The sequence below is a fragment of the Tiliqua scincoides genome, chromosome 10, assembly GCF_035046505.1.
Source record: "Tiliqua scincoides isolate rTilSci1 chromosome 10, rTilSci1.hap2, whole genome shotgun sequence".
NCBI lineage: Eukaryota > Metazoa > Chordata > Lepidosauria > Squamata > Scincidae > Tiliqua > Tiliqua scincoides.
Window position 1 is genome coordinate 20,036,602 of NC_089830.1, and position 24,775 is coordinate 20,061,376.

General features: G+C 47.8%; 1 protein-coding gene and 1 pseudogene across 2 annotated transcripts; both read right to left on the reverse strand.

The window, feature by feature from the left end:
- Positions 1-1,366: 1,366 nt before the first annotated feature.
- TYROBP (transmembrane immune signaling adaptor TYROBP) lies at positions 1,367-16,060 on the reverse strand. Of its 2 annotated transcripts, XM_066638946.1 has the most exons (5): positions 15,867-16,060; positions 7,407-7,427; positions 4,956-5,093; positions 3,738-3,775; positions 1,367-2,661 (listed from the first exon to the last, which is right to left on the reverse strand). In XM_066638946.1, exons 1-5 carry the CDS (start codon positions 15,925-15,927, stop codon positions 2,596-2,598), a joined length of 324 nt encoding a protein of 107 aa, XP_066495043.1. In that variant the 5' UTR covers positions 15,928-16,060; the 3' UTR covers positions 1,367-2,595. The 2 variants fall into 2 exon arrangements, with proteins under 2 accessions (XP_066495043.1, XP_066495044.1); XM_066638947.1 differs by lacking the exon at positions 7,407-7,427.
- Positions 6,360-6,477, reverse strand: LOC136662012 (5S ribosomal RNA; annotated as a pseudogene).
- Positions 16,061-24,775: the final 8,715 nt, after the last annotated feature.

The following is a 24,775-nucleotide window of genomic DNA, read 5'->3' on the forward strand; positions in this document are numbered from 1 at the left end:
CCTTTTCCCTGGTTGGCAACCTTCAGTCTTGAAAGACTATGGTATAAGCTGGTATTCCCAGGTGGTCTCCCATCCAAGTACTAACCAGGCCTGACCCTGCTTAGCTTCTGAGATCAGGGAAGTGCAGGGTATTTTTTCCCTATACAGTCAAAGAACTGGTTTGGACAACATTGTCCAACACTGGACAACCTTACATGCAATGCGGGTTGTTGTTTTTTTTTTCTTGTGGTGCAATCCTGAAGAGAGGAAGCACTGGCACATTATATATGCCAGTTCAAGCTGTCACAAAAGTGCCATAAAACACTTTACAGAGCTCCGTGACAGCAGAAGACCCAGCACGTGCTGGACCTGGTACATTCTGTGCTGAGCAGTGTGGACGGGGTGGGGAGGGGATCATCAGGGCAGGGGAGAGGGCAGGGAAGGGACAAGATCAGGGGCATTCCCCTACCTGGTCTTGATCTGCCAACAAAGGCCAATACTGACTTGTAGTAGCAACAGAGCTCACGCAGGTCCGAGTTGCCCCATTGCCCATGCTGGGGTTTACCCCAGGGCAAGGGGATGAATTTACAATCCAGGCATAGGATGCAACACTGGCCCCACTGCATCATCCTGGAGAGGAGGATAGGATTGGGCTGCCTGTCTCATGCAGTGATCCATGGAAAGTGATGTGACCAGGCCAGGCCATTGGATTTACAGGACCTTGGAGAGTTCCGAAAAAGGAACATGATCCAAGGAAGCTCCAGCTCCAGCTCTTTTATGTCTTCTGGCCCTGGCTCCACCCCACTGCTCCAGAGTGATGATCCTTAAAAGGGAAGCCTCCAGACCTGGACTCAAGCACTCCACTGCCTCTCAGCCAGCTCTCGCCTGATAAATTTCCTGCATTGATGAGCAGACAGTGAAAGGCCTGTGAAGGTTCTTGGGATGTTAGAGTCCGACCATGGAGCTCCTCATTACCTGGTCTATCCTCAGGGCTGGGATCCTGCACCTGGTCACAGTGGGGGTACCTCTGGGGTGGCTAAAGCAGCCCCACTGCGACAACTTCAGCAACTGGACTTGATGTCAGAGATCTGACAGAATCCTCCCCCTCTGAACCCAGCATTTGTTGATAAAGGCAGTTTAGCAACCATTTAGAAACTGACAGTTTAAAAATGGACAGTAGCAGATCTGTGAGTATCATAGCATTTGTGGCATAGCGTTTGTCCATTGGTGTGCGAGGGCAAATTTTGTGGAATCACAAGCACTTGAGAAAGAACACAGGGACAACACATTTATGTGCAAAACAATCACAACTTTGGAGCTAAAGCACAAACAAACACCCCCCTTAACCCTCCCCATTAACTACCCCCCCCCCCACTAAACCCCATTACTACTCCCATATTAACCCTCAACAAACAAACCCCTAAATCAAGGTACAATTTTGTAGGAAGTTCTCTAGCTCAAGAGCTATGGAGCTGGACAAGAACACAACTGCCCTTTGGTGTTGTTCCCATTCATTGGAACAGGATTTGTGCTGTTTGATAACTTGACAACTGTTGGATAAGTTGACAACTTCCAGGGAAATGGTGCCCCACTGAAATGTTTGAAATGGTTCAATTTGAAAATTGAATCTGGATTTTGATTTTTTTTCAAACACGATGCTTTGGCCAAAATGAAGCCAAACTACATGGCAAAGCAGAATATATATAATTTAACCAGATGTATTTATTTTTTAAATGGTGGATAGGTGCAAGAAAAAGGGGGATTAGGATCAGGGCCATGACATCTAGAGAGTTAACCCTTTCTCCTTGTATGGTGGTCTGTGGAACACCTTGCCACAGGATGTGGTGATGGCGTCTAGCCTGGACGCCTTTAAAAGGGGATTGGGCAAGTTTCTGGAGGAAAAATCCATTACGGGGTACAAGCCATGATGTGTATGCGCAACCTCCTGATTTTAGAAATGGGTTATGTCAGAATGCCAGATGCAAGGGAGGGCACCAGGATGAGGTCTCTTGTTATCTGGTGTGCTCCCTGGGGTATTTGGTGGGCCGCTGTGAGATACAGGAAGCTGGACTAGAAGGGCCTATGGCCCGATCCAGTGGGGCTGTTCTTATGTTCTTATGTTCTTATGTCCTGTTGAAAATCCCCCCCCGGTTGATACTGCTATTTGCTACAGGAGAGAAGCTACCATTGAGGCTGTAGATGGTTCTTTGTCACGTGGCTATACTACTCAGGGCCAATTGGCCCTGTGCATGATGTGACATGCGCAAGGTTGTGGCCCAGATTTGACCATCAATGATATGTTTGGATAAGGCTCCCGATTGGAGAACACAAGGATTCCAGGTTTCCCTGAAAGTGTGGCATTGTGTGCCACACCCATTGGTGGTTCAACCCAGGTGGCCATGGATGTGTGTGAAAAACACGTGAAAGTAGACTGAATACTGAACAGTAGGAAGATCTCAATGGAGGTTATACTGAAATGAACTAGATGATAGTTCACACTAAAGCCTGCCTTGCAGTATAGCTCCTGAACAGGCCTGTTGTAGAGTAGACAGCAAAGACATCTCCCATATAATACTTCTTGTGTACAGCTCAAAAAAAGCCTCTGGAGGAGGAAGACTATTTATAATTCACTCCTGGGCTCCTCAGGTCGCTGTAAATATCCAGTCTGTGCCCTTGAAGTTCCTATGAGGAAATAAATTAGCATTTTAATAATGATGGTAACATTATAAGTCATTGTAATGAGCAATATTTTAACATCCATTTTCTTAATTGACAAAGGAAAGGAAGGAAAAATGATAGCATGGCAAAGACAAATATCAGGTTGAATATTGACCTCGAATGTGTTTGTTCATTCCAATATATGATTAAAAAATCCCTTTCTGGAAGGTGGAAGGGGCCAACAGGCTAGCACCAATGCTGTTACCGACACACCTTCCCCTGCATTCCATGTATCCGTTGTGTAACTCAAAAAAAGTTGGAGGGTTTTTAAAAATAAGGTGAATGTATGCAAACAGGTGTACTTGCTATTTAAATTAAGCAAACAAAGCAGAGATTGTGCCTAGAGCAGTGGACTGTCAGCTGAACCAGCATTCATTTTGTTTGTACATCTGCTTGGCATTTCAATGGCAATGCTGATTTCACACTGGGGGTGAAGGACCAGCCGTGATTCCACTTTAAATATCATGTCTATTTTCAGTTTCATTCCAGATATGTGCCTTTGGAATGGTGAAATTATCTCCCATAAATTGGTTGACATTAAGCCCCATGAACTGAACCAAGAGCGTTTTTTGGACCCATGTCAGAGAAACATCCATGTGATCATGGAAGTGCTTCCGAAAGCACTTTAGGCTGCAATCCTGTACACACTTTCCTGGGAGTAAGCCCCATTGAACTCAATGGGACTTAATTCTCAGTAGACATACATAGGATTGTGCTGTTAATTGAGCTAGATCTAGCCAGTCAGAAGATCCATTGTGCTGAGCTGGTCACGCAAGAAGACAAAATCTCAATGCCATTAAGGGAAGCAGGAGGATCAAATGCCCGGGTATATCAGTGGGAAGACCTCCTGCTCACCCCTCACTGAATGAGCCTTCCCTGCTCTTCTCCAGTTCCATGAGGTTTGCCCAGGAGAACTTCCTGATGGTTTGTGCCCCATGTTATTTTGTGAGGGTGTGTCAAAATGCCATCCCCTATCCTTCCAGACAAACATGTAACCAATCTCAAAACCATCAAGCTGTCCAGCCACACGTCCTACTCACCTGGTAGGGGGACTCATGTTCCGACTTCTTCAGATCCCCTATGAAGAAAGGAAAAACCAAGGCTTGTTTCATTTATTATTTCACTAGAGAAAAAGAAGCACACCAATGTGCTGAGCCTAACTTGGTGGGAGAACATCTGTTTTGCACACAGGGGGCCTCAGGTTCAATCCATGCCAGCGTCTCTAGGTAGGGTAGAGAAAAATGTCTGCTCTGAAACACCAAAGAGCAAGAGCCAATGCCACTGAGCTAGGCGGACAACAAGTCTGACTTGGAGAAAGGCAACTTCCTCTCTGGTGGCAGAGGGCAGTCGATGAGCCTCAGGCCCTCTGGAGACTTGCTGGAGCCCATGCTGGCCCAATGCAACTGCTCTCAGCATGAGGCGATTGTTTGACCTCTTGCTTGAGCTGTGGGTTGAGGGCTCCTCCATTGCTTGCTGTTTCACATCTGTAAAGCAGCAGCGGCAGGAAAGACCAGCCTTGAGCTATTGCAAGACATTCATTCATTCATAGAAGTTCCATCTCTAATATATTCATTTATGTAAATTTATTCACATTTTAAATGTAAATTAATTCTTCCCCCCCCCCCGGCCCCTGACATAGTGTCAGAGAGATGATGTGGCCCTCTTGCCAAAACATTTGGACACCTCGCTCTAGTAGTTTTGAGTCTAGGTTCTTGCAGTTTGCTTCAAAACACGAGTTACTTGGGACTCTGGAGTTTTTCTTGGGGATGTGGAGGCTCGGAAACTTGGGTTCGTAAGGAACCCAATGTTTGGTTGGTGCTTTCCGCACGGCTACACTCGCTTGAAGGACAGCAGAGCTTTTGTTTACAGATAGGATGGAGACATCAGGGGATGTTATATGAGAACTCCAACACACACACACACACTGCCAATAGCTCAGTTTTTTTTTCCTGTGGAGCCACGCCTGACTTGTTTATCAAAAAGGCTTGAGTCAATCAAGGTTCCAAAAAGGCTCTGGCCGAGTCGTGCAGGCCATCCATTAAGACCATGCATGAGTTGAGTCAAAGGGAGTGAGGACTTGAAACTCGACTCAAGTCTCGACTCCCTGGATCGGCACATCCCTGCTGTATACACACATCACATGGGTACAGGGTTCCAGGCTCTTTCACTCCCACATAGACAATAACCACCATTGAGATATCTTGATAGGAAGTGGCCCAGCACAAAACCAGGAGCATGAGTGACTACTCCTTTCTCACCACTAATGGCTGCCTGGCGTCGATGGATGCAACTGGCCATATAATATACAGCCAATGACAGGAGCAACGTCAACAGGAGGTCCGCCAGCACCACACCTGCGATCGCGCCTGAGCTGAGCTGCAAGTTGTTGTTACAATCTGGAAAGAGAGAGAGAGAGAGAGAGTAATGGAATCCTGAGAGGCGCAGAGCAGCCATTTTCCAGCTCAGTGACTTAGCGGTCGTTTTGAAGTGCAAGAGGTGGCCATGACACCCCATAACTGAATCCCACTAAGGGCCCAATCCTACCCAACTTTCCAGCCCTGGTGTAGTCATGCCAATGGGGTGTGCGCTGCATCTTGTGGTGAGAGGGTAGTTATGGCGGTCTCCACATGGTAAGGGAACATTTGTAAGGCTGCATTGCAGTTGCACCAGCTCTGGAAAGTTGGATAGGATTGGGCCCTGTGACAGTATGACAATAACGAAAACTGCCCAATCCTATACCCCACCTTTGGCTCCGATAAAGCTGTGCTGATGGACCACACCCTGTATCTAATAGTGGGGGAGGGGAGGCGATTGAACAGCCAACAGGAGGTAAGTAAAAATATTTTTACTCACCCTCTAGTAGGCTGCCCAATCATCTATGGATCTCATCAGACCTGTCTCAGCCATTTGCTGGTGCAAGTCCAAGGAGAGAAAATGGGTGGGCTGGGTGGGGCTGGGGGCTGGGGAAGAGGGGTTAGGATCTGGCACAGTCTGGTGCCAACAGGATCCATTCCTGCCTCACCATTCTTGCTCTGCCCTCCCCTGATCCAGCCCCAAATTCTCCTGCCCCCCCTTCCCCGCCCGTGACATGCTCCTGCGGCCAACTGATCGGCGCTGAACAGAGGTTGCAGGGACCCGAGCAGTACAGGCCACAGCGCCGCTTGTTTGTGGCAGCTCAGAAGTGAACAGAAAGGGCTTGCATTTCACATCCCCATAAAGGTACTGCTGGAATGCTAGATGGGAAGATACATTTCTTCCTTAGAGCATTTTTCTCCATTGGCACTTATTCCCACACTGAAGCTAATTGGAGCAACCCAGCATCATGGGGAGATGGCCAGCATCCAACCTCTTCTTGCCTTCCTGGATGTCTGGAGAAAGTAAAAAGGGGCCAGTCACTGACTGCTCCTCTCTCGGTGCCCTTGTAATGTTAAGAAAGGAGTGGCCTTATGCTCACCACACATATGCGCACCACAGCATCATGGGGGCCAAAGTACAGGGCTTTTTGCCCAAGGGTCCCCCTTCCCTTCCCACAGCACACTGATCTCTATTTTCTCTGTCTCTTATGATGTCACTTCCAGCTTCTGGGAGACTCATCCAGGTTCTGTGCTCTTTGGAGGGCAATGGTTGGTTGGCAACCTTCAGTCTCGAAAGACGATGGTATAAGCCTACAGCATCCGGTATTCCCAGGCGGTCTCCCATCCAAGTACTAACCAGGCCTGACCCTGCTTAGCTTCCAAGATCAGATGAGATCGGGCATGTGCAGGGCAACTGTCCATCGTAAAGAATTGTTGGTCTGTCTTCCTCCTCCGCCGGTCTGAAACTACAGACAGAGCCACAGAACCAGGAAGAGCTTTTCAGCTATTTTCAACTGCTGTGCTACAATCTGCTGTGGCGCACCTGTGGACCTTTTGCAGTACACTGATGTGCTGTGGCACACCATTTGAAAATCGCTGCGGGGTAGACAGAGTACAACGACGGTGATTGAAAGTAGGAACTGAAGGTGCTGGTCACAGTCCTGGGGAACATCAGAGGAGGAATGGAAACCCCGGGGCACGGCTACTTCCCTTGCAGGGCTTCGAGAAACAAGTTCTTTTCCTGCTAGCACAACATCACAACCAGGGGACATCCACGAAAACGGATTGGTGGGAGAGTCAGAAGAGACAAAAGGGAAAAATGACACCCAGAGTGTCACTGAACTGTGGAACTCCTTGCCAGAGGATGTGGTGATGGCACCTGGCCTCGATGCCTTTAACAGGGGATTGGACAGGTTTCCTGAAGAAAAGGTTATACAGGTTATAAGCCATGATGGGTACAGCAACTGTTACCTTGCACATGCCTGATCTCTGAAGCTAAGCAGGGTCAGGCCTGGTTAGTACTTGGATGGGAGACCACCTGGGAATACCTGGTGCTGTAGGCTTATACCATAGTCTTTTGAGACTGAAGGTTGCCAACCATTTTTGAGTATATGCAAATTCCTTTTTTTTTTTTTTTTTAGCAGTGGGCTATTTCTGTATGCCAAATGCAAGGGAGTGGCAATAGGATACAGGTATTTTGTGGTCTTGTGGACTCCCAGGGGGATCTGCTGACCCACGGAGAGATAAGAAAGCCCATGGCTTGATCCCAGGGCTCTTCTTATGTTCTAATCTTAAACATGATTTGTGGCGTGCTCCAGGCTCCATATTACACAGGGGATGCAGGTGGCTTCTTACCGTTCTGTGCCTGGGCATGTCCTGCAAGGAAAAGAGAAAATAATAGTTGAGTCCATTGTTTAGCTGATCTTGAGAACAACCACGTCCAAGACCTGCTCTTTCTATACACACCCACCCCATCTCTGCTGCTGCTTACTGAGTCAGACTATTTGCCTACCTATGACAGTGCTGTCTGTCTACACCAGTGTTTCTCAAACTGTGGGTCAGGACCCACTAGGTGGGTCGTGAGGCCATTTCAGGTGGGTCCCCATTCATTTCAATATTATATTTTTAAAATATTTAGACTTGATGCTATCCTGGTATGTGACTGCATTTGGAGAAATGTTACAGACCTGTACTTTTAACAAGCTACTATGTATATTCTTTTAACAATGATAATTAACCCCTGCTAATTGGGTAAGAGGCACTTTTTCAAGTGGGTGCTCCTTTTTTTTAGCAGGGGGAGAGTAACTGGCCCACCTCACCCCAGCACTGTCTGTTCTAGTGGCTGTCTGCTGGTATTCATTTGCATCTTTTTAGATTGTGAGCCCTTTTGGGACAGGGAGCCATTTAGTTATTTGATTTTTCTCTGTAAACCGCTTTGTGAACTTTTAGTTGAAAAGCGGTATATAAATACTGTTAATAATAATAATAATAATAATAATAATAATAATAATAATAATAATAATAATAATAATAATAATAATAATAATGGGATGTTAGCACATCTCCTGGCAGTCTGTTGGACTTTGCTGCGAGCAATTCGGAGGACCTGCAGGTTGCGCTCACTGGGACAGGCCTTGTATGCTGCTTGAGCTCTCCTCTTTTCCTCAATGACTGGTGTCAACTCCTCAGAGTGGGCTTCAAACCAGTCTGCCGCCTTGTTGGTCTTTTTGCCGAATATGGACAAGGCGGTGTTGTAAACGGTATTCTTGAAATGTTCCCATCTGTTGGATGCATTTGCGTCGGCCGGGCCTGGAAGAGATTCCTCAAGCGCTTGTGCAAATTCCTCCACTTTTCTCTGATCCCGGGTCTTGCTGGTATCAATGCGAGGTCTTCCTTCCTTTTTCGTGTGATACAGTCGCTTTGTTTGCAGTTTCACTCTGCTGCACACCAGGGAGTGGTCAGTGTCGCAGGCAGCACCATGATAACTGCGTGTGATCTTGATGCTGGGAAGGCTGGAGCGTCTGGTGAGGATCAGGTCGAGCTGGTGCCAGTGCTTTGATCTTGGATGTCTCCAAGAGACTCTATGTTGGGGCTTTGTGTTGAAAAACGTGTTGCTGACACAGAGACCGTGATGACAGCAAAACTCTAGCAGGCGTTGGCCATTTTCGTTCATCCTCCCAGTGCCAAACTGACCTAAGCAAGTGGGCCATGAACTGTTATCAGCACCAACTCTAGCATTGAAATCGCCGAGGATGAACAATGGCTCTTTTACAGGGATTTTTCTCATTCTCTCATTCTCTCGATACCGAGCTAAACAAGCGCATCGGTAAAGCAGCTACCACGTTTTCCAGACTCACAAAGAGAGTCTGGTCCAACAAGAAGCTGACGGAACATACCAAGATCCAGGTCTACAGAGCTTGCGTCCTGAGTACACTTCTGTACTGCAGCGAGTCATGGACTCTTCGCTCACAACAGGAGAGGAAACTGAGCGCTTTCCACATGCGCTGCCTCCGACGCATCCTCGGCATCACCTGGCAGGACAAAGTTCCAAACAACACAGTCCTGGAACGTGCTGGAATCCCTAGCATGTATTCACTGCTGAAACAGAGACGCCTGCGTTGGCTTGGTCATGTCGTGAGAATGGATGATGGCCGGATCCCAAAGGATCTCCTCTATGGAGAACTTGTGCAAGGAAAGCGCCCTACAGGTAGACCACAGCTGCGATACAAGGACATCTGCAAGAGGGATCTGAAGGCCTTAGGGATGGACCTCAACAAGTGGGAAACCCTGGCCTCTGAGCGGCCCGCTTGGAGGCAGGCTGTGCAGCATGGCCTTTCCCAGTTTGAAGAGACACTTTGCCAACAGTCTGAGGCTAAGAGGCAAAGAAGGAAGGCCCATAGCCAGGGAGACAGACCAGGGACAGACTGCACTTGCTCCCGGTGTGGAAGGGATTGTCACTCCCGGATTGGCCTTTTCAGCCACACTAGACGCTGTGCCAGAACCACCTTTCAGAGCGCGATACCATAGTCTTTCGAGACTGAAGGTTGCCAATACAAATGGGATGTACTCCTGAGTGGGTGTGAGTAGGACCGCAGCCTAGGATTGTGAAAAATTTTCCTGCTTGATGATGTCACTTCTGGTCATGACATCACTTCTGGTGGTTCCTGACAGATTTTCATTCTAAAAAGTGGGTCCTGGCGCTAAATGGGTGAGGACCAGTGGTCTACACTGATTGGCGGCACCTTTCTAGGGTTCCAGTCTTTCCCAGCCCAACCCAGCGATGCCAGGGATGCAAATGTGACTGTCTGCATGCAAACCCAAGGCTCTACCACTGAACAACAAAGTCCTCCCAAATTAGCTGGAAGTAGAATTGAAAGGCACTTCCCCACCACACTTAATATGGAGTGTCTTATTTAGCAACACCCACTCCCAGGCCAAGATCACTCTATCATGCTGACTCAGAAATGAATCCTGTTCAGCAAAAATTCCATTGCAACTTGAGCAACTTCCTCCCTTCTATTTTCCCCTATTTGGCATGGCCGGAGCATGATGGACAGTCTTTTAATTGCATCACATTTAACCAAGATGTGGGGAAGAGGCTTCATTGATTTTCTTTCATTTCCCCTCCCCCTTTTCATTACATGTTGAGATAAGCGAAGGTTTTTTGGAGGGGGGAGTTTGAAAGCTGCAAAGCCCATGTGATGCATATAACATAACTGGCAGTTTGGATTTCACCCACCTGGGAGAAAGTCCTCTTTGGGCTTCCCAGTTCAAATGACATGCCCAATTTACCTGGCTGTGGTATCTTCACTGCCATGAGGACTAGAAACTTTTTTCTTCTTTCCAAAATAGAACTTATCACGATAAGCTATTCTGAGTCCAGTGCCTGAAATTGTGAGATGCAGACAGAGGACTCGCTGTCTAGATTCCAGCTTCCTTTGCGGGAGGGAGCACAGGAAACCAATGATTTCTTTGTAATGTTTACTTTTGTACAGGTTTGAACATTCGAATGGCATTAGGAGCGTCACATAATTTTCCCCAGCTAATAGCCACGCACCCTGGTTCTCTCCTGGAGCTGCACTAACTCGAGGACGGAATGGGCTCCCTTACACCCTTACCTCTCTGCCTCTCCCCCAGGTCCAACTGGACACCATGGTGGTCTTGCAAGCAAGAACTGAAATTGCCCACCTAGAAGCACATCCAGAGCTGTTAGGGAGTCGTCGGGAGCCATTAATGACCCTCCTTCACAAAGGCAAATGGAACAGCCCCCATTCCTAATTGCTAGCCTGTTACCAGGGGCCTCTGAGAGGAATTTTATCAGGGGGTACAAAGTTTCTTTAGGGTCCCATTTGGGGGTACAACATTTCTTTTGGGCTCCCTCCCTTCTCCATTGGATCATAATTCCCCCCCCCCCCTTGTAAGGGGTCCTGCCTTTACAATATGCCCCCCACTGGCTAGACAGGGTAGTGATTGCTGTTTTAGGGCTTGCAATCATTGCTTTCCAAATAGCTAGGGGCTCCTCTGTGGCCCATGGGGATAAATACTCGCGTGAGAACAGCTCAGGTTGTTAAGTCTGCTGAATTTGTTTTGTGTCATTGTTGATCGTTGAGAGATATTTTACTTCCTGTTGGCCAGTTCCTGTCCCTGCTGTTTGCACAATTACTCTACCCTAACTACACTGTGTTAAGAAAACTCTCCTTCCTGGATCAATACTTTCCACTGCCTGTCAGGGTTGGGGTCAGGGCAGGGGCCCTTAGAATGCAAACAACCTATTGAACCAAGAGGGCATAAAGAAGGGAGAACTGGCTACTTTTTAAATGCATATCAGTGGGACTTCTACATATTAGAGACAGGGCACGGTGCAGGCCAAAGGTTCAAATATCAACGTCCAATTAAAAATTGGTTATGATAGCTAAATGGAACCTCCATGGCCAGAGATAGTATATCTGTGAACATCTGATACAGGGGCAAACAAGAGGGAAAGTTATCCTTCCTAGAATTATTTGGCTGACCACTGTTGGAAACAGAGTGCAGGGGTAGATAGACCTTTGCTGTGATCAAGCTCAGCTTTTCTTATGGGCTGTAGAATGATGTTCCAATCGAGCTGCTTGTGATTCTGTGCCACCACTACACCTGTCAGCTGGGAAAGGGGGAAGCAGAGAAAAGAGCAGCTGACTGTACTGCCAGGGAACAGTTGACTGGGGAGAAGGGGGGGGCAGGGGTAGAGGCTGCCCAGCTCAAAGCTGTTGCACTATTTTGCACATGCCTGATCTCGTCTGATCTCGGAAGCTAAGCAGCGTCAGGCCTGGTTAGTACCTGGATGGGAGACTGCCTGGGAATACCGGGTGCTGTAGGCTTATACCATGATCTCGGAAGCTAAGCAGAGTCAGGTCTGGTTAGTACTTGGATGGGAGACCGCTTGGGAATACCAGGTGCTATAGGCTTATACCATAGTATTTCGAGACTGAAGATTGCCAACCATTTTATCAAACTGACCCCCCCCCCTCGGTTAAGCTGCTATAAGCCCCACCACTGGGGTGGTGGGCAGAATACAGTTCCAAAATTGGTGAAGGTACGACATGGCTGTACCAAGAATGCAAAAAAACTAAATGCATCAACAAACTAGGAGGGAAACAGGAGAGCTCAATGGGTCTGGTGATAACACAGATCCATGCAGGGTTGGCCCAGGACCTACTGATACCTGAGATGGCATGCCAAAAACGCTGCCCCCTTACCCAGAGATATGCCAATCCCTGCTCCTCCCGCCTGCCAATGTTCTAGCTCAGCTCTCTCCTCCCCTCCACATTCCCTCTCCCTCTCTTCCAGTCCAGAAATGGGTGCCCCCAACCAATCTGCTTCAGTTGGCCTCAAGGATGGGCCGGCCCTGGATTCAGGTCTGGAGTTTGGCCTGCTGCTCTCTGTCGCTGCACTGCTGCCAGTTTCCCAGCTTAGTCGATGAAAAGCAAAACCACATCACAGTCCGCAGAGCAGCATATGGTATAGGCTTCGATCCATATCTTAGTCTCGCAGTGCGCGTTCTGCTGGCCGTCATGAAACAAACACCATAGCAGTTTCCCACTGCAACCACAGTTTCTATCATCATTTTCACTGTCATGAGGACCAAAAAAAAAATAAAAAATAAAAATCCTCCACTCAAAATATATCCTCAAGTCTGACTCATGCTACTATAGACTAACTGCAACAATCTCATGACACTGGCATTGGGAGTTTTGTTTTTTCTTTTTCTTTTGTTTTTAATGAACCCAAGCTGTCTGGGAAAGGGACTTTAAAGCAAAAGAAAGATGGGCTTGTTCTACCTGGGACTTAAGATGAAACACAGCAATTTTTGAGGGAGATGGATACACGCCCTCCAACCACTAGGTCATTCTGGCATCCATTAACTTTTTTCTCCTACAATTATGTTTAAAACAAGGGTGTCAAACATAAGGTCAGCGGGTTGGATATAGCCCCCGGAAGCAATTTATCTGACCCCTTCTTATAATTGGGCTCTCCCAGCGTGATAATTGGACTCTCTTGTATCTTGAAAATATGAACAAGATTTGTACGTTTTCTCTCATTTGCAGTTCATGAGTTTCTATATGAGAACAAAGTGCTTATTTCTGGCCATCATCTGCTTAATGATGTCACTTTCTGCGTGATGATGTCACTTCTGGCCCTCAGCCTGCACCATGAATGCAATTCGGCTCACTGTATAGATGAGATTCACACCCCTGGTCTAACAAGTTTCTCTTGATTTTTACTTTCTGACTCACAAGGGTCCCGTGCACCCTTCTCAATGCTGGAGACAAATCCGAGTGCTAGATTTCACATCTTAAAAAAAGATGGGGGAGCCATTTTTGTTTCTTGGTCCCTGTGGCTATCAGTGCAGCCTGAAATCTGTCCCCCAAATGAGAAAAGGCACATCTAGTGACTTGCACAAGATCCCCTAGACTTCATTTTAAGGCTGATATTGGATTTGCTCTGGAAACTGCTTTGCAAACCTTTCTGTTGCTAAGTAGTATATCAATTCAATTTCAAAACCTTTATTGGCGTATGTACAAAGAAACCCAAATACTGGTCCAAGAAAATTATCCACATCGTACATTGATTAAGCTCAGCTTCCGGAGACAATTCTTATATAAACACGGTAAAGATAAGCAGTATATAGGTATCCTTAAAAACCATAATAACTAATGATAATCCTAATAATGATAATATAATGTCCAGCTTTAGCTTTCCTCTTCCTCTTTGTGGCTTTGTTTAGCATCCAACCTGGAATAAATCTTCCTTTGCTACTTTCTGGCATAACTATTAAAATCATCAGTAATATTAGTAAAAATATTATCCAAGCTTGGATCTCTTTTTTCTCTTGAATGGACCAGCATAGCCCTCTATGAGTTTTGTATCACAAAAGAGTTGAGCTGGTTGCAAATTCTCAGGAATACAATACTGTCTTCCTAACTATATTCCATCTAAGAGCAACCTGGATGGTCCTATGATGAATAGGAAAGCAATACAATGAACACAGACGAGAGAGAAGTTTCTTCATTCTCAGAGAAACTCTCCAGGCAAGGAAAAAAAATATTATCTTGCCAAAATAAAGAAAGAACAGAGAATATATATAGCACGCAGCCCAAACTTCCTTACAAACCAGACTCAAAGGGACATAGTGTTAGAATAGGTACAAGCCTGACAATGACAAAATCATATCTGCGGTGGGGGGGGGGAATTGGTCCAGGAGGGGTCACTTTTCCTGACCGATTCAACAAAGATCAAGCTTGAGGAGAGATGTGCAGGGGGGACAGGATCCCTACAGCCCGGGCTTCCAGGGGGCTGAGGCCATGACAAAACCAACTACTACATATAGTACAACGAATTTATTACAAAATGAATTTGGGTATCTCAGCCTATCCAGGGCTGTGTTTTCATTACAGTTTAATCCAGTTTCAATGCACTTCCAATATCCCAATGCATTTAGAAAGCGTGTGTGTGTGTGTGCGGGGGTGGAGAGAGGAAGATCAAGCATCTTATCCTGGGCACAATGAGCTCCCAGTGGTCCTGACAAAGACAAGGCACTAAAAAATTTACCCAGTTTCCTCCTCAGCATCCAGAAGGGGAAAAGACAAAATGAGAAGAGTAGTCAACCCTTGGTCAGGTTGGGGGCTGGCTGGACCCCACTCAGCCACATAAAGTCCAGGTTTGCGCAACACAGCATGGGTGGGGGGTGTGTGTGAAACCCTTCTTACTATATTGCTCAGATCAGGAGCTGCCCCTGACCTCCTTCTGTTTCTATATCTCTCCCTCCAGCCCTTGCTTCAGCCCCATATGAATCCGCATCTCTAACTTCTCTGAGCATCACAAAGGTTCATGTAGTGACACCTTTGTTAGGGAACTGGACAAGGTTCAATGTGAACTAAAATGGAAACCCAGAGCAGGCTGAATCACAGCTGAAGGACAAGGAAGAGACAAAGAGAAGCCCTCAACAGCTATTTAGTAATGCCCTGTTCCTTTGGTGGGGTCTAAACATTTATTTATTTTTCACATTTCTATACTATTTCCTCCAATGAGCTCAGGGAGGTGCATATAGTTCCCCCCTTTTATCCTCACAACAACTCTGGGAGGTAGGTAAGGCTGGGAAATAGTAACTGGTGCAAGGTCACCCAGGAAGTTTCAAACAGGGATTTGAACCTAGCTCTTCCAGGTCAAAATCCAACTCCCGAACCATTGGTACAGTGCAGGAATTTGCCTCCCACATCCCAGTAAGACAGATTGTGGGTCAAAGAGGAGTGGCCAGAACTTGAGAGAGATCAACTGGTGAACCTTCCCCTGGGCGGCAAACTGAAGATAATCAGAACCAAGCAGACAAAACTCCAAAATAGAATTTTTGGCTTACAATTGGGTTACGACAGCTCCTAGCAAAGACTGGGGGGACATCTATGTAACAAGGGCTATTTGTTCTGAACTCTGACCGGAAAGTCTGTCTAGCATAAGAGAACATCCTATGTGGTACATTTGGTCAGGAGCAGTCACCCAGGGACAGTTATGACATTTGCCAGGGAAGGAAGAACTAAATAGGTTTGGTTGCCGATTGCGACCAAAGCTGTTCCTTCGGTCGTTTTCCTGCAATGTGATGTAATGTCAATTTAATCAATATTAATATCTTCCTGGAGTCTCTTGGAGATTCATGCTGATGCCTGGAGACTCCAGGCCAATCCTGGAAGGTTGGCAACCCTAGAACTATGGGGTGGTGGGTCTGAAACAGCCGGAAGAGATCACAGGCACGAAGGAGACAAGAAAAGATTGGCTCCAACTCACCCAGCTGTGTCCAAGCCAAGCTCAGGAGAATGTGGAAGACCGGGAATCCTGTTTGACCCATGGCAAGTGCTTCCAAGCGGAGCTGACGCAGGCTTCTCCTTGATGTGGACAATCTGATTCTGGGTTCCCAAGGGAGGGGAAACCAGGACCGTAGGGACAGCAGGGTTTTCTGGCTGAAGAGAGAGGATGGAGCGTCATAGATGGAGCTTAGGCAGGAAACCACAGAAAAGGGGAAGGGAACTATCATGGGGCGGGAGTCAGACTGTGAGCAGTGTCCTACTTCCTCTGTGGAACTGGGGCCAATTAAGAGAGAGAGAGAGAGAGAGAGAGAGAGAGAGAGAGACTGGGTTAATATCTCTTATCACTGCAACCGTCTTCTCATTGTTCAGTGCCAACGTACCACCACATACCCACATCTCTCTCTCCAGGGTTTTCACACACTTGGTGGAGGTCTAGTGGTCTAGACCATGTCCAGCTGTGGAAGAAATCATGATCCACTTCTCACCTTCCCACATCAGCCCTCTTTTCCCACATGGCACTGTGCTTCCTGCCTTGTTTCCCAGCCTTATTGCTGGGGCACCTTCCTTACGAGGAAAGGCTACGGCGTTTGGGCCTCTTCAGCCTAGAAAAGAGACGCCTGAGGGGGGACATGATTGAGACATACAAAATTATGCAGGGGATGGACAGAGTGGATAGGGAGATGCTCTTTACACTCTCACATAACACCAGAACCAGGGGACATCCACTAAAATTGAGTGTTGGGAGAGTTAGAGCAGACAAAAGAAAATATTTCTTTACTCAGCGTGTGGTTGGTCTGTGGAACTCCTTGCCACAGGATGTGGTGCTGGCGTCTAGCCTGGACGCCTTTAAAAGGGGATTGGACAAGTTTCTGGAGGAAAAATCCATTACGGGGTACAAGCCATGATGTGTATGTGCAACCTCCTGATTAGAAATGGGTTATGTCAGAATGCCAGATGCAAGGGAGGGCACCAGGATGAGGTCTCTTGTTATCTGGTGTGCTCCCTGGGGCATTTGGTGGGCCGCTGTGAGATCCAGGAAGCTGGACTAGATGGGCCTATGGCCTGATCCAGTGGGGCTGTTCTTATGCTCTCAGCTCTGGGGCAGCAAGGAAGCTCAGTGGTTTGCAGCGGTGACTTCTGCCAGTGACAAGTGTCTTAGAAGGAAACTGAGAGCCCAATCCTATGCATATCTACTCAGAAGTAAGGCCCGCTATAGTCAAAGGGGTTAATCCTAGGTAAACAGATTGCAGCCTGGTGCCTCCTGCCTGCCCAATCCAGGACTGAGGGAGCAGAGGTTTCATGGCCGAGTGGACCCTCCTATGGGTGCGGGCTCTTCCGTAGAGCTTGATGCTACACTTGTCTATGGAAAGCCTCCTGCCTGGGTGGTCCCACCAAGACAGTCATTTTCAACCACTGTGCTGCAGGTGTACAGCAGGAGTTTGGGGAAGGATCATATATTAATAGGGACCGGGGCCATAGCTGGGGTGGGGTGCAGGGTAGGCATTGCCCACCTTGAGTCAACCGTTAGCCCACCCTCGCATTTATAGGTTTTTTTATGTTTCTCCATACTTATCCTTTATGGAGAACTCGTGCAAGGAAAGCGCCCTACAGGTAGACCACAGCTGCGATACAAGGACATCTGCAAGAGGGATCTGAAGGCCTTAGGAGTGGACCTCAACAAGTGGGAAACCCTGGCCTCTGAGCGGCCCGCTTGGAGACAGGCTGTGCAGCATGGCCTTTCCCAGTTTGAAGAGACACTTGGCCAACAGTCTGAGGCAAAGAGGCAAAGAAGGAAGGCCCACAGCCAGGGAGACAGACCAGGGACAGACTGCACTTGTTCCCAGTGTGGAAGGGATTATCACAGTCCAGGCCAGGGTTTCCTCAACCAGTGGGAAACCCTGAGCGGCCCGCTTGGAGGCAGGCTGTGCAGCGTGGCCTTTCCCAGTTTGAAGAGACACTTGGAGAACAGACTGAGGCAAAGAGGCAAAGAAGGAAGGCCCACAGCCAGGGAGACAGACCAGGGACAGACTGCACTTGCTCCCAGTGTGGAAGGGATTGTCACTCCCGAATCGGCCTTTTCAGCCACACTAGACGCTGTTCCAGAACCAGCTTTCAGAGCACGATACCAGAGTCTTTCGAGACTGAAGGTTGCCAACACACAGTATATATACCCGACATAATTGCTCGCACTGAAAAACTAGTTGACCACCCACCCCTAGTATCCTGACTATGGGCCTGGTAGGGACATTGGGGGACACGAGCTCCTGGCCGGCAATGCAATGTGCAATTTGTCAATTATTTAAACCAGGGGTGCCCAAACATTTTGGCAGGAGGGCCACATCATCTCTCTGACACTGTGTCCGGGGGCCGAATTAATTTACATTTCAAATGTGAATAAATTTACATAAATGAATATATTAGAGATGGAACTTATATGAATGAATGAAGGTCTTGCAGTAGCTCAAGGCCTATAAAAGGCCTTGCACAAGGCAGGGCCAGCCTTTCCTTCACTGCCACTGCTGCATCACAGATGTGAAACAGCAAGTAGTGGAGGGAACCCTTGTCCACAGCTCAGGTGAGAAGTTGAACAGTCGTCCTCTTGCTGACAGCAGTTGCATTGGGCCAGCACGGGCTCAAAAAAGTCTCTGGAGGGCCAGAGACTCATTGGAGACTGGAGGCTCTCTGAGGGCCTGATTGAGAGTCCCTGAGGGCCGCAAGTGGCCCCCGGGCCGGGGTTTGGGCACCCCTGATTTAAACAAATGGATGGTGTACCTTGACAATTTTGGCACTTTCTCAGTGTGCCACGAGATGAAAAAGTTTCGAAATCGCTGAAGGTTTGTGGTGAGACTTACCCTGGCAAATGACATCTGCTATCAGATAGAGGTTTTCAACTGTATATCTGGAATTCATTCAATGCATGTCTGTTGACATTTTTGCTAGTCGTTGGTCCTTGTAAATATTATAGCCCAGAACTGGTTCTTGGATCTAACACTGCATTTTTTTTTTGGTCATAGTGGTTAGCCGCTATCGGGGTTTTCTCAGTATTTGAATCCTATTTGAATCCCATTTGTATATCCTTCATTTTCATGCGTTATCTCCTATGTTGACAGCACTTAGTTTAGAGCTGCAATGAACATGAAGGGGGGATGGGAAGACAAAAGTCCCAAGCAATGTCCAGTCTCAGAGGTAGGCCCCGTAAAAGACATGACTGAATGCATTAAACAGTGTCAGAGAACAGTCCAAGGCACCATCTAGAGGAAAATTTTAAAAACACTGCAGAGGCCAGGCAAATAACACTTGATTTGATAGCTCAGGAGTAGAGATGCTGGACAATTTGGGGGTTGGCTTTGGAAAATGAGTTCTCGGGGCTAATTAAAATGCCACCCAAGGGGCAGGTGTACTCCCAAGCTTGAAAATTCCTTTGAGCTTAACATAAGAAGAGCCCTGCTGGATCAGGCAAAAGGCCCATCTAGTCCAGCTTCCTGTATCTCACAGTGGCCCACCAAATGCCCCAGGGAGCACACCAGATAACAAGAGACCTGCAAGGCTTCCTGGGAATTGTAGTTAAGAACATAAGAACAGCCCCACTGGATCAGGCCATAGGCCCATCTAGTCCAGCTTCCTGTATCTCACAGTGGCCCACCAAATGCCCTAGGGAGCACACAAGACAACACCTGCGTCCTGGTGCCCTCCCCTGCATCTGGCAATCAGAAGCAGCCTGCCTCTAAAACCAAGAGCTTGCACATACCTACTATGACTTGTAACCCGTAATGAACTTTTCCTCCAGAAATTTGTCCAGTCCCCTCTTAAAGGCATCCAGGCACGATGCCATCACTACTTCCTGTGGCAAAGAGTTCCACAAACTAATTACACACTGGGTAAAGAAATATTTTCATCTGTCTGTCCTAATTCTCCCAACAATCACCTTTTGTGGATGTCCCCTGGTTCTGGTGTTATGTGAGAGGGAAAAGAGCATCTCTCTAACCATTCTGTCCATCCCTGGTATGATTTTGTATGTCTCAATCATGTCCCCCCTCAGGCACCTCTTTTCTAGACTGAAGAGGCCCAAACGTTGTAACCTTTCCCCATAGGGAAGGTGCCCCAGCCCAGTAATCATTTTGGTTGCTCTCTTTTGCACCTTTTCCATCTCCACTATATCCTTTTTGAGATGTGGTGACCAGAACTGGATGCAATACTTCAGGTGTGTCCTTACCATCAGTTTGTACAATGGCATTACAATATTAGCTGTCTTATTCTCAATGGCTCCACGTCAGACCCCTTTGACATCCGAAGCGGAGTGAAGCAGGGCTGTGTTCTTGCACCAACCTTGTTTGGGATTTTCTTCGCTGTCCTGCTGTAGCAGGCCTTTGGAACTGCAACAGAAGGCATCTATCTCTGGACCAGATCAGACTGAAAGCTCTTCAACCTCTCCAGACTGAGAGCAAAGTCCAAAGTCCAGCTGAAATGTCTGCGTGACTTTGCCAATGCAGCTGTCACCGCACACTCTGCCAAAGATCTTCAGCAGCTCATGGCATTACGGTTTGGTATATGAACAAAGAGGAGGGAGACTTTGCTACCAGGTCTTTGCTCTGCTCTGGGATAAGTCTTTTTTAAAGGAGAAAGGCTTGGAAATTTCCTTTGACCCTAGTTACCTTGGAAGGATTTGCAAAGGGTTGCTGTATGATTGTTGATGTGGGAGGTGCTTGAAGTCACGGAGAGATCTAAAATCCATTGATTGATCAGATGATTGTGGTTTTATCCACCTGAGAGGTGGATCATCCTTAAGCTCTCCCTGGTCATCATTTCTTGATGTCCTCTTCTAACTTTCCTTGACAGGTACTTACCAAGGCGGGAGCCTGAGCACAGAGTTTATTACAACCTATCTGCAGAATGCTGGGGAGCTACAGATCACTGGTTACTTTGACTTCACCACAGTGACCGTCTCCATTTCTTGCCGTCGCTGCGCGCGGCAGGGATCGGAGAGAAAGGTAATGGTGCACAATGGCATGATGGCACACGTCGTGCTCCTGAAGTCGGTGGAAATCATTGGCAGCAGATTGTTCTCCAACATAGTCCAACAAAGAAATCTCTGTGGTGTCCTTGAGCTCCAAGCACCTAAGTACTGACGTTGCTCTGCTGTACCCTGTCAGCAGCTTAGGGAGGGAACATTATGGGTGACTCCATCATCAGCTCCCCGCACACAGGGATGGCTGCTGCAGGGACTGGTGAGTGCATTCCAGTCCCTGCAGCCCCCTGAGCGACGCGATCCTGCCTTCCCCCTGCCCCTGCTGCCTCCCCCGCAAAGACTTACTGTGGGTTTCAAACTCCCGGAGAGTTTGAAAACTGCAGGCCTCATGGATAGGCTGACCCTGGTTGTAGCTCAATGGTAGGGCATGTGCTTTGCATACAGAAGGCTGCATGTTCACTGCCTGAGATCTCCAGATACTGCTGAAAAAATTTCCTGTCTGAAACCCTGAAAAGCTGCTAACAGTCAGTGTGTCAATTGTTTCCGCACTGTCCAATGAACACTCGAGACAACAGATATGGGAGAAAGGGCCACTTTATTTCACATTAGCAAGAGAAACAGAGGCTGAGACCTGCAGCAACCGAGGCAGCAAAAGCCCCTGTGGTGCGGGGAGGGACCTCTGGGCGGTACCAGAAACCTCTGCCCCCAGGTGGGCATGCACCTGACTCCAAGTCGCGCCCCGCTGCTGGGCGGCATGTCTCATCCATGTCTGTCCCTTAAGGGGAAGGCAGCTGGACCGTGGACTGCGCCATCTCGAGCCGCTGAGCCTCTGAGGTGTGCCCCGCGGTCCTGGCCAGGGCCCCATCTACGTCCTTGTGCCGCCTAGCCCCTAAGGACTGAAATAGGGTTCTGCCCTGCCTATGCCATCTGAAGGTGCATGCCAAAGTCCCGTTCACGCCTCCTAACCTGCACTACCTGCCCTCTTAAAGTGACCAATGGCAGCTTGCAAACAGAGGGGGGTGTAACCCCCTAGCCCATAACAGTCTGGGGTAGGCGAAAAAACTGCCTGTCCTTCAGCCAATCTTGGCAGGCAGCAAAAAATTCCTACCCGGCTCCAAACGGCGACCAGTTAAACTCAGACTGCCTCTAGGGCGGGCGGGTGGGTAGTCCCACAGTGCCCACGTGCAAAGGAGGAAGAGGGCTGGGTCTCGTGCCCTTTTAAAGGCAGCCGTAGCCCCCTTCCCCTCCCCCTTGGGGAGGGACTCTCGTGTCCTGGCCAGGCCAAACAAACTCCGATCACCTTTTTAATTGGGCGATTGGGATACTGACCGAGATGGACCAACAGTCAGATTCAATTCAAGGCAGCTTTCTATGAGCCAATGAAAACAGAACTTGCTTATGGACAAAGGCTCATTTTGGCTACAGGGGTGCCTTTGTCTACCTTCCCGTTCCCTGCAACAAGATAAGCATCAGAAAAATTCCCTTTGGGCCATGCTTATTGCCCCTTACACTTCCACCAAATGTCACTTTTCAATGCATATTTTGAAGTCTCCCGTAAAAATGGCATCTCACAAGCAAAGCACATTACGCATTTCAAACTTTTGAGCCAGACTCCAGTCCGGAAATGTTGCAAAATTTAAAATATGGGCAGATTTTTTGAAAAATGATTTTTTTTTTTTAAATATGCTGTAAACTGCCCCAAATTTTTAGGATAAAGTGGGATTCAGTAAACAAATCAATTAAAAGGCACCCGACGGATACAGCATGGATGATAAGTGATGCTGAAAGCCAGAATGCCTAAATTTCTAGGAAGCATGTCTGCAATGAGGGGAGTGGGCTAGCAGCATGGCGAAGTTGCATTTAACGTAGCAAGGCTGCCAGTATGTTTCGGTGCTTGTTTCTGGGCAGATATTCTATATAGCAATGCTACAAATGCTTGCACAGTTGTTTCTTAATCCTGGAGGAACCCTGATTTACGGCTTTCTTTCTCATCCGTCAAAAGCATGTGACATCAGCTCAGACAGATGGATTAGTTGCCCAGGCTGGCACCAGTACAGGGAGCCGTCCGTACTGAAAAAGGACAGGGGATTTCTCATCATAGCAGTTGCGATGCAAATTTACAAACTTATTAGGGAGCAAGTCCCGTTCAACTCAGTGGGTCTCACTTCTGAGTAACGTATAGGACTGCACTGTTAAGCCCTTCACAGCGATAACTGTACAGAATGACCTGCACACGGTGATACACAAGTGTGCTTATTTTTGTCGTCCCCTGTCTTTCAATAATTTATCGTTTGCCAATTGGAATTTGTGCCAAAAAATATTAGGGTGGACTTCCCAACTGCCACGAAGGTGGAGTGGTTCTGGAGTTGGGAGTTCGACCCAGAAGATCCAGGTTCAAATCCCTGCCCAGTCATGAAGCTTCCTGGGTGACCTTGGGCCAGTCACTCTCTCTCCAAAGCTCACCTACCTTGCAGGGTGGTTGTGAGGACAAAAGGAGGAGAGGGATTATATACACCACCCTGAGCTTTTTGAAGGAAGGACGATATAAAAATGTGAAAAATAAATAAATAAACTAAACTTCTTGGAGGCACCAGGGTATACATTTTGGAAACTGTGCTACAGGATAAGATGGACTGCTACATAGCTCAGCCACTAACAAGAATTCCTTTGCACATCATGCATCTAATGAAGGATGTTCTAGGGCTTTTTGTTGTTGCTGTTGAAGCTCAGGTCCATTAAACAGAGATAGTATTCTGAAATTAGTTCTCAAGTTCTCATTGGTCCTTTCTGGAGATGGCAGCAACATGGCATGCAGGTGGTATGGGATGGAAACATGATTGACTTCCATATTTGCTTCTGTCTTGTTGGGTTCTTCAAAGGAAATCCAAGAGAGCCAATTTAATGGCAACTTTTCTCTCTCTTTGTGTAGCCATGGGGAGGACAAGCTTCCTCATCTTCTTGGTCTGGAACTCAGTATTTTGGGGTGAGTATTAATGCAAATGCAGAGAAGACAGGCCGTGTGCGTAAGTGGTTCTACTGATGAAAGCAGGCAGGGGTCCATAAATTGGATGGGACACAGTTGTCTAGGATGCAATGGTCTTGTAACCAACTGTAATGGAAATGCACAAGATCCCCCCAGGAGATGGGGTGTGGTGTCAACAGTGGCCCCTTGCTCTGGCAGGCAAGCATAGGGTTAACCCCAGGGCTCTAAATAGCAGTGGGTATAGTGCAGCCACTAGATGCAACAAGGTCATTAAGGAATAAAAGCAGCACCTGAAGAAGGGAGAGTTTGGTGCCGTAGAAGGAAGGAGTTTGGAGAGATTGAGAGAGCAGAAGCTTGGAGGAGAGAGAACTAAACTGATGGATTAATGGAGTGAGGAACTATGGCAGTGATTTTCAACCTTTTTCATCTCCCGGCACACTGACAAGGCACTGAAATGGTCAAGGCACACCACCAGGTTGTTGACAATTGACAAGGCACTCCATGCTGCCACTGGGACTCGCATCTCCCATTGGCCCTATTCATAAATTACCTTCCCCCAAATTCCTGTGGCACACCTGTGGACCACTTGCGGCACACCAGTGTGCCACGGCACAGTGGTTGAAAATGGCTGAACTATGGACTGGCTATTGAACTACTGGATCTGCTGACTGACCAACGGACTGACTAATGCACAGATGGGTGAGTGGACTTCTGAGGGTTCCTGGAACAGAGACTTCTGGTGTCACTGGGGATTGGTGTGTGGCTACGACTCCCAAGACCTGGTGAGGACCAAGGTGTTGCTGTGGTGGCTGGAGAAGCTGCTGGCAGAAGAGGGGAGGAAGGAGGACCTCTGCAGGTTAAACAGGCAAGCTGCCCTGGTGGTGGGGTCCAGCAGTGCTGCAGGGCAGAACTAGGGCCTTTGTTGGGGAAAGAAGGGGAG

Coding starts and splice junctions, on each gene's coding strand:
- TYROBP (XM_066638946.1), bottom strand. CDS start 15,927: ATGGGTCAAACAGGATTCCCGGTCTTCCACATTCTCCTGAGCTTGGCT. Junction 5,094..7,406: donor ACATGCCCAGGCACAGAACG/GTAAGAAGCCAC, acceptor CTCTCTTTCCAG/ATTGTAACAACAACTTGCAG. Junction 2,662..3,737: donor AACATGAGTCCCCCTACCAG/GTGAGTAGGACG, acceptor ATTTCCTCATAG/GAACTTCAAGGGCACAGACT.